The following is a 13,089-nucleotide window of genomic DNA, read 5'->3' as shown; positions in this document are numbered from 1 at the left end:
AATGCCATTCCCTGTGTGCCAGAGCTCAGCACCTCAGTCTGCCCTTACTCAGTGCAGTTCCCTGGAGCTGAAGCTGTTCCATTTGCTGTGTTTAAATCAAAAACTATTGATGTCTTTTCTCCCGTGTCCCTCTAATTCCACTGATTCACCTGAAGAACAGAAGGATCCAGGGAGAGCTTCCAGCACATTCCAGGACCTAAAGGAACTCCAGGAGAGCTGGAGGGGGACTGGAGACAGGGACAGGACACAGGGAATGGCTTCAGATTGGAAAAGGGGACATTTGGGTGAGATTTTGGGAAGGAATTCCTGCCTGGGCTGCCTCCGGATCCCTGGAATTGTCTGAGTCCAAAAGATGGGGCTTGGAGCAGCCTGGTCATGCTTGAGTTTGGACTAAAATAAGTGAAACAATTTCCTTGTGGCTTTGGAAATCTCTTTTAAGGCCGCTCAGATCTCGGGCTCTGTGTCAACAGGATGATTAAAACAAAATGCTCCCTATTATCCACAAATGGCTTCGTTAAAGATCCCGAGATGAAATGGCCACAAGTACAATTAAAGGAGAAAAGAAGCTTAACTGCAGCAGAAATGGATTAAAAAGAGGCACAGAAAACTTCCCAATTTGCCATTCAGGGAACGGGATAATCTTTTGCCTGCCCGATGCTTTGAGTCTTTCCGTGGGGGAGGATGAGAAGGAAAAAGAAGTCTTTAAATTAAAAATTCTCCCCTGATTCTCAAAGGTGCCAAACAGCCCAAGCCCTTGGTTCCTTTGGTGGGTGGAGCAGGTGCTGAGCTGAGCTGGAATCAAGCTGGGCTCATTTTTGTCTTTCCCAGCACTAATTTGAAGCAAAGGGCAGATTTGTCTCTTTTGTATGCAAGTCAAAAGTCTTTTTTTTTTTTCCCTTTGTCAAATCAACTGTTAACTACGTAACTATTTAATTTTAAAAAATTAAATAGATTGCCTGAATGTTACTCTCATAATGAATCTCTTGAAGGGCTTAAAAAGCGACGATTCAATGCCAAAAATCAGTCGTGGTCTTGTCTGCAGTGAAAACAGTTCCATTTATTTTTAATAAAATAGTGCATATAGGTGAAGCATCTCTGGTGAAATTAAATGAGGGATCTCAAGTTCTCTTGGTTCTTTTGATAATCTTTTATCAGCGTGGATGACACAGGATCCCTCAGAACTTTCCCTGCTTGCAAATCTGAAGGTTTTTCAGCCCAGAGTGAAACGTGTGCTCGTGCTTTGAGGTCCCCCATGCAGACAAAACAGTGACCTTCTGAGGGGCTCCAGGAATTTATTTTCAATTTATTTTTTCTTACACAGACCTTTTGAAATGAGAGCTGTGGAGAGAAATAATTCTCCTCTTATTCCTCCAGCTTTAAGAAGTTTCAACTTTTGCTCAGGGAAAATTATTTCAGTGGTGAAAGTGTCACCTGTCAGTGGCCAGGTCAGAGTTTTCTCTCCCTGACTTGTGGCATTATTTACATTTTCTGTGTATCAGGGCAAATTGGATGGATTTAGAATTAAAATTGAAGTTCTCTTTAACTTCTCGTTCAGCCTCTATTTCTCTCAGTTCACTTGAAGGGTGGCTCTGGAAAAGGCACCACTTGATACTCAATTTTACTGCAATATCTTCATTATCTTTGGGCCAAAACTGCTGGATTTGGGTGTGAGGGGGACTTTAAACTTATCCAGTGCCACCCCTGCCATGGCAGGGACATCTCCCACTATCCCAGGCTGCTCCAATCCCCATCCAGCCTGGCCTTGGACACTTCAGGGATGAGGATAATAAATAATAATAACAATAATGATGATGACGATATAACAATAATGATGATGATAATAATAATAATAATAATAATATGATGTCTGCCTTTATCTGGAGATGAGGAAATGATGTTACAGCACCATTTTTAATCTGCATTTAAGGAAATGATCACTGCACTTTTATCTGGAGGACTTGGAAAACGAAACTTCATCTCTGGGTTACAGAGAGTTTATCTCTAAAAGAGAATCTGAGTGAATTTCAATAGTAGACCTGAGCCAACAAACAGCACACTTCATCTAAGATAACAAATGATTTCTTGATAGCTTGTAGGATTAAAACTTCTGGGCATATACGGAGCAGCTCAGTTGATCACTTGAACTGCAATTAAAAAGCAGAACAAGTACACCCTGAATATTGTTTTTATGTCAGAAATGCTCCTTCATGCTTGAAAATGAGAAAAAATTGCAATCGATCCTTACAACTGTTGTGTTCATCTTTATTGACCGGGCCAAAGAAAGATAAATGGCAGCTTAAATAAGATTCTAGTCCACGTTGGCCTGGGAGGGGACAGGGGGTGATGGAGAACCATTCATCATCTCAGCCTTGCCCTGCTGCCCATCACGGGATCCCATCCCATGGATCCCATCCCAGCAGCCTGGACCTGGCTGGGATGGGGCAGCTGAACACCAGGGGGTCACTGGTGTGAGGAGAATTTCCCTTTCCTTTGCTCCCAGGGTGACGATGATTTATGGGGGGATAAATGAGCGTCGGTGTCGTGCGTGGAGAGCCGAGGTTTAGAGCAAATGAGTGATGAGGTGTGGGGCTGGCAGTGGGGAGAGCAGCTCAGCCCTCTGCTCCTGCTGATCCCGGCCTGACCTTTGCCTGCAGTGCCTCTTGGCCAATTTGTTATCATTTGGGAGAAAATATTAGCCCTGTAATACAATTTTAGCCCTGTCTGGAGCTGGTGTTTTATTCACTGGTTTTGGTACATTTCGAGATTATCAGTCGCAAGGTTGGAAGATGAAATCTTTCAGTGGGAAGGAAAAATGTTTTTCTTTGCATTTCTTTTTGTAATTGGTGCTGCCTCTTTTAGAACTTCAGGAAGTGTTTTTTGCAGGAGTGAGACCTGCAGTGCTCACAAAATGATAAATATTCTTTAGGACATGTTTGCTCACCCAGTGACCACAGACCTGTGTCATCCTATGACTTTTATGGGACAGTGATCTCTCCACTTACAGCCTTTTCCATTTGTTTTTTTTTTTCTCCTAAAAATGTTGTCATCATATTGCTTTTCCACACATCAAGGTGTTAAGTTAAACTGCTTCATTTTACCCAAAATTAAAATTGAGATGGTGCTTCTCATGGAGTGGATTGTGGCATCCATGTGTGTTATGGAATCATGGAATGGTTTGGGTTGGAAGGGACCTTAAATCCCATCTAATTCCACCTCTGCCATGGGCAGGGACACCTCCCACTGTCCCAGGGTGATCCAACCTGGCCTTGGACATTCCAGGGATCCAGGGGCAGCCACAGCTGCTCTGGCAATTCCAGCCCAGGCAGGAATTCCCAATTCCCAAATCCCATCCAGCCCTGCCCTGTGGCAGTGGGAAGCCATTCCCTGTGTCCTGTCCTTGTCCCCAGTCCCTCTCCTGGAGTCTCTTCAGGAGCTCTGAGCTCTCCCAGAACTTTTTCCTCTCCAGGGTGAACAATCCCAGCTCCCTCAGCCTGACACAAGCGAAATATTTGAAAGATGCCAAATCCATATTGAGGCATCAATAACTCCAAAGACACAGGATCAAGTCCCAGGTTGTTAAAACGAGGGTTCAGCTGGTTTTGATGTAATCACACAGTGTGGGATTGTCAGGATTTTGTTGCCATGTTAACATCACTCCCTGGGATGCCGATGACTCAAAGCTACACCAGAGCTCTTGCAAAGTGCCAGCACAACCTTTTTTTTGCCTCTCCACTCCCTGTTTCCATCAGCATTCCGAGGGAAATGGTTTCAGGGAAGTTTTGTGCTGCTCAAACTTTGCTTTCTCCCTCCAGCTGGGCAGCCAGGTGCCTTGGTTATTATAGCTGAGGTCCAACTGTGCCGAGGCTATAAAAACCTCCTGAAAAATGCCACCTCTGTATTATTGAGACGTGAAGCAAAAACAACATTCCAGCCATTTATCTCAGAATTCTTTAGGCTGGAAAAGACCTTTAAGATCATCCAAGTCCAACCATTCCCCAGCACTGCCAAGGCCACCACTGAGCCCTGTCCCCAAGTGCCACCTCCACATGGCTTTGAATCCCTCCAGGGATGGGGACTCCACCCCTGCAGCTGTTCCAATGCTTTACCACCTTTTCCATGAAGGAATTTTCCCAATATCAAAGCTAAACCTCCTCTGACACAGCATTTTCACACCTGAAAAACTTTGGTTGCTTGGTGAGCACCTCTCACCTGTCCTTTGGAAATGAATGATTTTGTAGAACTGAGTCAAAGCCATCCCTGATTTTAGGGGAGATGAAATTCTGTTCTGAAGCTGCCTGGCTTTAAAAATTAAAATTAACAACTGATTGAAGGGAGTTGGGAGTTTGGAATATTGCAGGAACTCCTTAGGAACTTTAAAAATTAAAATTAGCAACTGATTGAAGGGACCTGGGAGTTTGGAATATTGCAGGAACTCCTTAGAGAGGCGTTTCCAAGGCAGAGAGCAGAAGGGAAAGTCGAGGCATAGTTAATTTATTGTGTGACTTTGAAGCTTGGCTCCAGTGTCACTTGTGAGGAAGGGGGGCAGATGTGTGTGAGGAGCACAAACAGGGCACTGCAAAGAAATCAAGAATCAGTATTTTGGTTTTAATTTCTAATGAAAAAGTTGCAAAGACTCCAGGAACACCTTGTGCTAAATATGGGATTCTTACCCCGTGTCCCTTTAGAGTTTCCTCCCCAAGAGCCATTTCTTTTAATCCCCCTCCCAAAAAAAAGTGATTTCCAAAACTTTGTCATTTTATGGTTATGTTTTGAGAGTTTTTTGAAACAAATATATAAAAATATATTTTTAAATCCAAAATCAGCTTTAGTGATTTGATATTAGCATCTCTGTAAATGATACTAACTGAAATCTGTATTTATTCTGATTTTTTTTTCCAGAGTGCCCAGTTCTACAAGGTCACCACTGAGCAATACCAAAAAGCTGCTGATGAAGTCTCAGCTCGGTTCAAGTGAGTCCCTTCTCCTGTTTTTTTTCCTGGCAGCTGGATGAGTTCTTACCACATTAAAATGCACAATAATGCCCCTTTCCTCCCTCCCAGATCCTATCAGGCTGTTGAAAGGAGGGAATTTGGGAGAATTTGGAGGCCAATGTATAGGCACCATAAGCTGCAGAGAAGTGGGAGGCACATTTTGTGCACGTTTATTAATTTATAGTTGATAAGGAGCGTGAAATAATCTAAAAATAGATTCCCCTGATGGAGCACCAAAAATGGGATTCCAACTTTGCATCACAATCACACACCATGGGAAGGATTTAAATGAGGAATTTCACTCTGCCCTCGACAGTGAAGGTCAAATTAAATAATTTTTATTAGTGCTGAAGAAAGTGAAGAGAAGATCTGGTAATTGATGGATCAAAGTGACAGTGACCCTTGGCCTTGGACCTTCCCTTTGGGCTGTTTCGTGCCTCAGGCTCGAGATTCCATTTATCATTTTAGTGAAGACACAGAACTTTTTACAGCCTCAATTCCCTCCTCTAACCAAGGAATGCTGCAGAAAATGAATTATTCTGCCACTATTTTTTGCAGGCCTGTGGAGGGATTTTCTCCTGGTTTGGGTTTTGTTTGGATTTTTTGATGAGCAGGAAGAGAAAAGTCCTTTCTGAGCTGCCGATAATGACGCAAATAAAATTTTAAAGCAGAAGAAAAACCTCGTTTTATCTCTTAACAGCGTGAATTGTTGGATATTCTCTGGTGTATATATAAAATTTTTGTAGCTTTAATGGTGCAGAGTATATTGAGCACTAAATTAATCTGTGCCTTAAACAGGAGGGACAAGGATGACCATTGATCAAGGTCTGATTTCAGCATCATTCAAAGGGTTTTCCATCATGTCTGGAAATCCAGGAAGGTTGGGATAAAATTCCCACCTGGGTGTCTCCTTCCTTTGTTACACTGGGATATTTTACGGCTTTCTAAATCCAACAATTCCCTCATTTCACTTGCATTATTCCTAAATAAGGTTTTTGTTGGGATTTGAAGTTTTGCCGAGGAGCTCTGGGTGGGTTTAGTGGGCAGAGGTGGAAAATGGATTTGGGATTGGGTTTTTCCTCCTGATGCATAAAGGATTTCTGAAGTAAATCAAATGCTTTGGGTTCCTTTTTGTGCACAAATGCAGCTGATTGATAGAGCAAGGGCCAGTCCTGAGCATGAAAGGAATTTAAGAAAACCATTTTATTGGGTGCAGAAATCAAGGAATGTTTACTGAGGAGGATTTGGACATTCCTAACATTTGATGGGATTGGACTTTCCTTAATTTCCTAGAAACTCAAGGTATAAGTTGAAATCATCCATTTGATTGGTCTGTAATAGCAGCACTGCAATTACTGTGCTGCTTTTGCACTTGAAACCAAATTTCCTAAAAATAATTTGGGATTTTTAAATCAGTAGATCCCCTATTGGTCCATTGCCTTCCAAGAAAACAAAAGGAAAAAAATAAAATAAAATCAGGGAATAAAAAGGTGCCTGAAATATGCACATAAATTGTGGCAGATTTGATAAAAAGCCCAAAATACCAATATTACTTTCCAATTTAAAGGTTTTTCCTTACCTCAAATCCTTTTAAAACACCGTGTCTTTTATTTTTTTTTTTTATTGAAGGTTTCAATGCAGGAGATGTTATTTTATCGCTGCCTCTTTTATGGAACTTGATGGATAAATGAGGAATGATTTAGTGACACCTAAAGATGCTCTTTTGGTGTCACGGGCACTTCTCATGTGCAGTTTAATTGCACATGAGGATTGAGAGGACAGAGGCTCCAGTGGTGTTTAAAGAGTTGTTTAATTGGCTGTAAAAGAAGAATTAAATAAGGTTGAGCTGCTAAATTTTGTTAATGCACAAAGCCATGTGCTGCCTGTGATTGCAGGTTCCAAGTGCAAGATTAATGGATCTAATTGTGGTGTTATTAGCAAATAGTCTGACTTTATTTTAGGCATGTCTAGAATTAGTTACCCAGTTTTAGTGATATATCTTGAATTTCTTCCACTTTTTAAGCCTCGAATTTCTTCCACTTTTTAAGCTGCATCGTTTCCCAGAGCAAGAAGTGGATGGTGTTGTTAGATATTAAATATTTCCTGGATTCTCCTTCCTTCATTTAATCTCTGAAATTACATCAGCTGTGGCTTCATCAGTCTTTAGGGATAATTAAACCCCATTAAAAGAGGAAAAAAATAAAAATATCCCACATGGGTTTGGAGCAGGGACCTGGCCAGTCTTGTGTCTGCAGTTCCTCTTGCTGCCTGCAATAAACTGATATTCCAAATGTCCACGAGGAGTGTTTTTTATCTCCACGAAGTCCCCCGATTCAACATTGATCAAATTGAGAATTATCAAATGCTTCATCTCTTTACCAGCCTAATTCCCATTGATCAAATCCTAAATGAGCAGGTTCAGGCAGTTCCTGCAGTCCCCAAATCACATTAAAACAACATTACAGGGCCATGCTGCCCCTCCTCAAGCTGGAATTATCTTCCCACAGTTCCATTATAACCCCAATTATTCCATTATGAAGATGGCTCCGTTATAATGAGGAGTTTACACAAGAAGAGAAGAATGCCACGTTACAGGAAAGAGCTGAGCTTTGGGCAAGGATTTGAACTTTTCCTAATCAAATTTTCCCTTTTGTTTTGTGGGTTTTTGTGGGGGTTTTTTTTCCCTTAATTTGGAGGGCTGGGAACGGGAAATTCGGCAGCTGCAGCGGTGACATTTTATTCCCCCGTGGTGTCTCGAGCCAAGTGACATCTTCATTATTCATTTAAGAAGCAGAGAGGGCAAAGACAGCCCTAAAATAAATGTTTTTTTTTTTGCTTTTTTTTTTTTTTTTAATCTTCCATGGGTTTTGATTTCTGGTGGTATATTTAGAATTCATAGCTGTGCATTAGGGCTTTTTTCCTAAATATTCTGCCATTCCTCTGCTCTTGTGGACAGCATAGAATTGCTTCTTGCTGCTAGAGTTTTTTTGAGGGAAAAACCTTAATTCCCAGCCATCCAAACTGATGGAAACCCCAAGTCCTCTTGGGGGATTGACTGAGCATTTTGGGGTGAGGTTTTCCCCAGTAATGGAATTAATTCCCCAAAGTTTCCAAGGATCCTTTGCATCATCTGAGTGTTTATTCTGCATCACAGATTTTGAGGGGCTTTATCCCTTTATTATGAAACTTTTGGACATGATTCACTCCATCAATTCTCCTAGAATGAATGGGAAGAAATGACAAATCATCAATATAATTTCTTCCTTTAATTAGGATTTCTCTGTCATAAAGTCATTCATGTTTACTAAAAATAAAATTTAAGGAAATCAGAAAATCACGGAGTGGTTTGGGCTGGGAAGGACCTTAAGGATGATCCAGTTCCACCCCCTGCCATGGACACCTCCCCCATGAAGTTCTGTTTGATGCTCAGCTGTGAATATTTGAAATATTCACAGAATTTCCTGTGAATTCTGCCCAATGTTGTGATTTGTGAAGCAGAAAAGGAGTGTGATGAAACCACAGTAAATTAATAACAGCAACACTTCAATATTCAGATATAATTGTCTCACAAAGCAATGGTGCCAATTCTCTGGACACTGAAAGAAAAAAAAAAAGGGTAGAGAGAGAAAATCAGCATTTTATTGATGACTTTGGAGTGAGTCCAGGGAAGTGTGGCTTTATTTCCCTGTCCTCGTTACCCTTCTGATGTTGGGGCACATATGGTGACTTTCAGAGGGCTCTTGCACTGCCTGTAAATTGGGAATATTGATAGTTTCTTAATGCAAATATCTTCAGTCACCATCGTGCTGCACTCACTCCTCTGTAACACAGAAATCTGAGGGCCAGGCAGAGAATTTCTGCTTTATTTCTCCTTGTGCAGACCCAGACTCCCAGTTTGTAGCAGCTCCTGTTGTACCTTAAATAACATCATTGATTCCCAAAATGGTTTTAAAGCTCATCCCATTCCACCTTCACCTTCCCTCGACCAAGTTGCTGCAGCCCATCCAACCTGGCCCTGAATTAAAAGTTGTTGCTTTTAAAACCTAAAGTTAAAACTACAAATCACCAGTTATATATGAAATACCACGTTATTGTTGTTTCAATAACAGAAAATAGGAAGCTACAAAAAAAAAAAAAATCCTGCAGGCTTTGTGCCTTTAGTTCAGCTTTTTTTTTTTTTTGTGCTTAGCCAAGGGCAAATAGCTCTGCACAGAAACCTCTTGAATTAATGTTTCCTCTTACAAATACAGCAAATATAGGTGGTGCTTTGTCAGGAGAGAATCATTGCAGGGTTGTTTGCCCTGATGACACTGTTGCTGGTGGTATCCTTGATTTTTTTTGTCATGTGTTCTGGCTGGGGATGATGGTGCCAAGTTACTCCTGACATCCCTTAGCGAGCTGTGAGCTGTTTGTAAGTGATGCTGGGAATTAAAGAATTAAATACCACAGCTCAGCTCAGCTCAGCCATAGAGCTTTTCTCAGCACCAGAGGTACCCAAAGATTTTATTTCTCTTTTCTGCTCTTGCACCTCTTCACACACAGCTGTGCTGCCACCAGGAGAGGTTTGAAAAGTGCTTCAGGCAGAGGTGTCTGATCTCAAACTCGTTTCACTCCACAAGCCAAGTGTGGGTGCAGTTTTCCTGCATGGAAGTGATGCTGTCACCCCTCTTGGCTTGAAACCTGTCCAGATTCTGAGTGCACAGAGCTGCTTCAGGTGGGAAGAGACTTTGGTAAAGAGATTTTAATAGACCTTTCCAGTCCCTTGTTTATCTTACATATCCCAAACCCTGTTCCTTTTGAATAAACTCTTTTCTTTGCTCAGTTCTTTCAGTCAGGGCTTGGTTCTCATGGGGTTGGGCTGCAGGAGCTGAGCTCACTCGGGAAATCTGCTGGACTTTCTGCTGCTCTGTATAAGAGATTGTGCTTTGACCCAGGGACCTGAAAACTCATCCAGTTCCAGTTTAAAGAGGAGACTTGGGTGGGCAGCAGTTCCCTTGTCCCAGTTTCTCTGCACCTGTAAACAAATCAGAGAATCCTTTGTTACCCTTTGGAATGTCAGAATTCCCTGGAGCCATTTTCAGTGTGTTTACCTGTGATTGTCACTGCAGATGTGACAACTTTGGGTTTCCCTGCACCAGGCAGATCCTGAACTTGGTTCCTTTGATCAGTGCAGTCCATGAGGAGTGAGGGTTCTCAGCAGGGCTGGATCAAACATGAACTGAGCATTTGGAGCTGGATGCAAATTCCTTTGGAGCAAACTGGGGGCCTGGTGGAATATCATTGCACAGAGACTTTGGTAAAGAGACTTTAATAAATCTTTCCAGCCTCTTGTTTATCTTACACATCCCAACCCTGTTCCTTTTGAATAAACTCTTTTCTTTGCTCAGTTCTTTCAGTCAGGGCTTGGTTCTCATGGGGTTGGGCTGCAGGGACTGAGCTCACTCAGGAAATCTGCTGGACTTTCTGCTGCTCTGTACAAGGGATTGTGCTTTGACCCAGGGACCTGAAAACTCATCCAGTTCCAGTTTAAAGAGGAGACTTTGGTGGGCAGCAGTTCCCTTGTCCCAGTTTCTCTGCACCTGTAAACAAATCAGAGAATCCTTTGTTACCCTTTGGAATGTCAGAATTCCCTGGAGCCATTTTCAGTGTGTTTACCTGTGATTGTCACTGCAGATGTGACAACTTTGGGTTTCCCTGCACCAGGCAGATCCTGAACTTGGTTCCTTTGATCAGTGCAGTCCATGAGGAGTGAGGGTTCTCAGCAGGGCTGGATCAAACATGGATTGGGCATTTGGAGCTGGATGCAAATTCCTACAGAATGAACTGGGAGCCTGGTGGAATATCTGTGTGTTTCTCTTGCACAAATAGTCTGTGCCTTGGGTCTGTGTTTTTACTGAAATCTCTGAGCTCTGGTGTGAAATTTAAATGAGTTTGTTTGGTCAGGAAGCAGGATTGAAGCTCTTGAGGGTGTTTTTTTGAGTTACATTAACTTTTAAAATCCATTATTCAAAATTTAGATAGCACATTAATAAAGAGGGCAAGTCAATTTTTTCCATGTTTGGCATAATCTTTTTTTTCCTCCTTTCTAGAAATCATGGATACATTCATTAAATCTCCCCTCAGGCTGTCCCCAGTTTTTCACACAGTGAGATCCTTTACTCTCTGTAATGGAGAAAGCAATCTTAAAATTAATGTTTGTAAAGCACCGAGTCAGGAGTAGGATTTTTTTTTTTTAAATTTCCTTTGAATTAATACATAAAATAAAAGATTTTCTGGGAGGGGGGACAGGTAGAACAGGATGATTATTGTAGGATATTGTTGTGGGGGAATAGCTGTGTAGGGTAGAGTGGGATAACTGTGTAGGGTAGAGTGGGATAAGTGTGTAGGATACAGTGGGATAACTGTAGGATGTTGTGGCTTAACTGTGTAGGATACAGCGGGATAACTGTGTAGGATACAGCGGGATAACTGTGTGGGATACAGTGGGATAACTGTAGGATGCAGTGGGATAACTGTGTAGAATGCAGTGGGATAACTGTGTAGGGTAGGGTGGGATAACTGTGTGGGATGCAATGGGATAACTGTAGGGTGCAGTGGGATAACTGTGTAGGGTAGAGTGGGATAGCTGTGTAGGATGCAATGGGATAACTGTAGGATGCAGTGGGATAACTGTGTAGGATATAGTGGGATAGCTGTGTAGGATGCAGTGGGATAACTGTGTAGGATGCAGTGGGATAACTGTAGGGTGCAGTGGGATAACTGTGTAGGGTAGAGTGGGATAACTGTGTAGGATGCAGTGGGATAACTGTAGGGTGCAGTGGGATAACTGTGTAGGGTAGAGTGGGATAACTGTGTAGGATGCAGTGGGATAACTGTGTAGGATACAGTGGGATAACTGTGTAGGATGCAGTGGGATATCTGTGTAGGGTGCAGTGGGATAAATGTGTAGGATACAGTGGGATAACTGTGTAGGATGTTGTGGGATAACTGTGTAGGATACAGTGAGATAACTGTGTAGGATATTGTGGGATAACTGTATAGGGTGCAGTGGGATAACTGTGTAGGATACAGTGGGATATCTGTGTAGGGTGCAGTGGGATAACTGTAGGATACAGTGGGATAACTGTGTAGGGTGCAGTGGGATAACTGTGTAGGGTGCAGTGGGATAACTGTGTAGGATACAGTGGGATATCTGTGTAGGATACAGTGGGATAACTGTGTAGGGTGCAGTGGGATAACTGTGTAGGATACAGTGGGATATCTGTGTAGGGTGCAGTGGGATAACTGTAGGATACAGTGGGATAACTGTGATAACTGTGTAGGGTAGAGTGGGATAACTGTGTAGGATGCAGTGGGATAACTGTATAGGGTAGAGTGGGATAACTGTGTAGGATGCAGTGGGATAACTGTGTAGGGTAGAGTGGGATAACTGTGTAGGATGTTGTGGGATAACTGTAGGATGCAGTGGGATAACTGTGTAGGGTGCAGTGGGATAACTGTAGGATACAGTGGGATAACTGTGTAGGATGCAGTGGGATAACTGTGTAGGGTAGAGTGGGATAACTGTAGGATGCAGTGGGATAACTGTGTAGGATGCAGTGGGATAACTGTATAGGGTAGAGTGGGATAACTGTGTAGGATGTTGTGGGATAACTGTAGGATGCAGTGGGATAACTGTGTAGGGTGCAGTGGGATAACTGTAGGATGCAGTGGGATAACTGTGTAGGATGTTGTGGGATAACTGTAGGATGCAGTGGGATAACTGTGTAGGATATTGTGGGATAACCGTGTAGGATATTGTGGGATAACTGTATAGGGTGCAGTGGGATAACTGTGTAGGATATTGTGGGATAACCGTGTAGGATATTGTGGGATAACTATGTGGGAAGATTTGCCTGTGGGAGGGGAGTTGGGACTGCAATAAGTTAATGATCTTTAAGGTCTTTTCCAAGCTGAACCTTTGTGGTTTTCTGACCTGCAGCTCCTTTCCCTGTTCCCTTTTCCTGTTCAGGGTGGAAGTGCTGGAAAGAGAAATGTGTTCAGGCACTGCTGCTTTTCTCTGTTTGCTCACAGAGAAACACAAAGTCATGTTAAAAAC

At 42.4% G+C, this 13,089-nt stretch overlaps 1 protein-coding gene across 3 annotated transcripts in view; it reads left to right on the top strand.

Annotated features, from left to right (window-relative positions):
* CHCHD3 (coiled-coil-helix-coiled-coil-helix domain containing 3) overlaps positions 1 to 13,089 on the top strand; it is a 130,845-nt gene that overhangs the window by 98,698 nt on the left and 19,058 nt on the right. For all 3 annotated transcript variants that reach the window (XM_083858931.1, XM_083858930.1, XM_083858932.1), the window contains exon 6: positions 4,900 to 4,970. In XM_083858931.1, the coding sequence (XP_083715057.1) occupies positions 4,900 to 4,970 (71 nt within the window). The remainder of the gene's footprint in view (positions 1 to 4,899; positions 4,971 to 13,089) is intronic.

This window comes from Zosterops lateralis, assembly GCF_965231275.1.
Source record: "Zosterops lateralis genome assembly, chromosome: 4".
Classification (NCBI taxonomy): domain Eukaryota; kingdom Metazoa; phylum Chordata; class Aves; order Passeriformes; family Zosteropidae; genus Zosterops; species Zosterops lateralis.
This window is presented reverse-complemented; position numbering and strand designations above follow the sequence as displayed.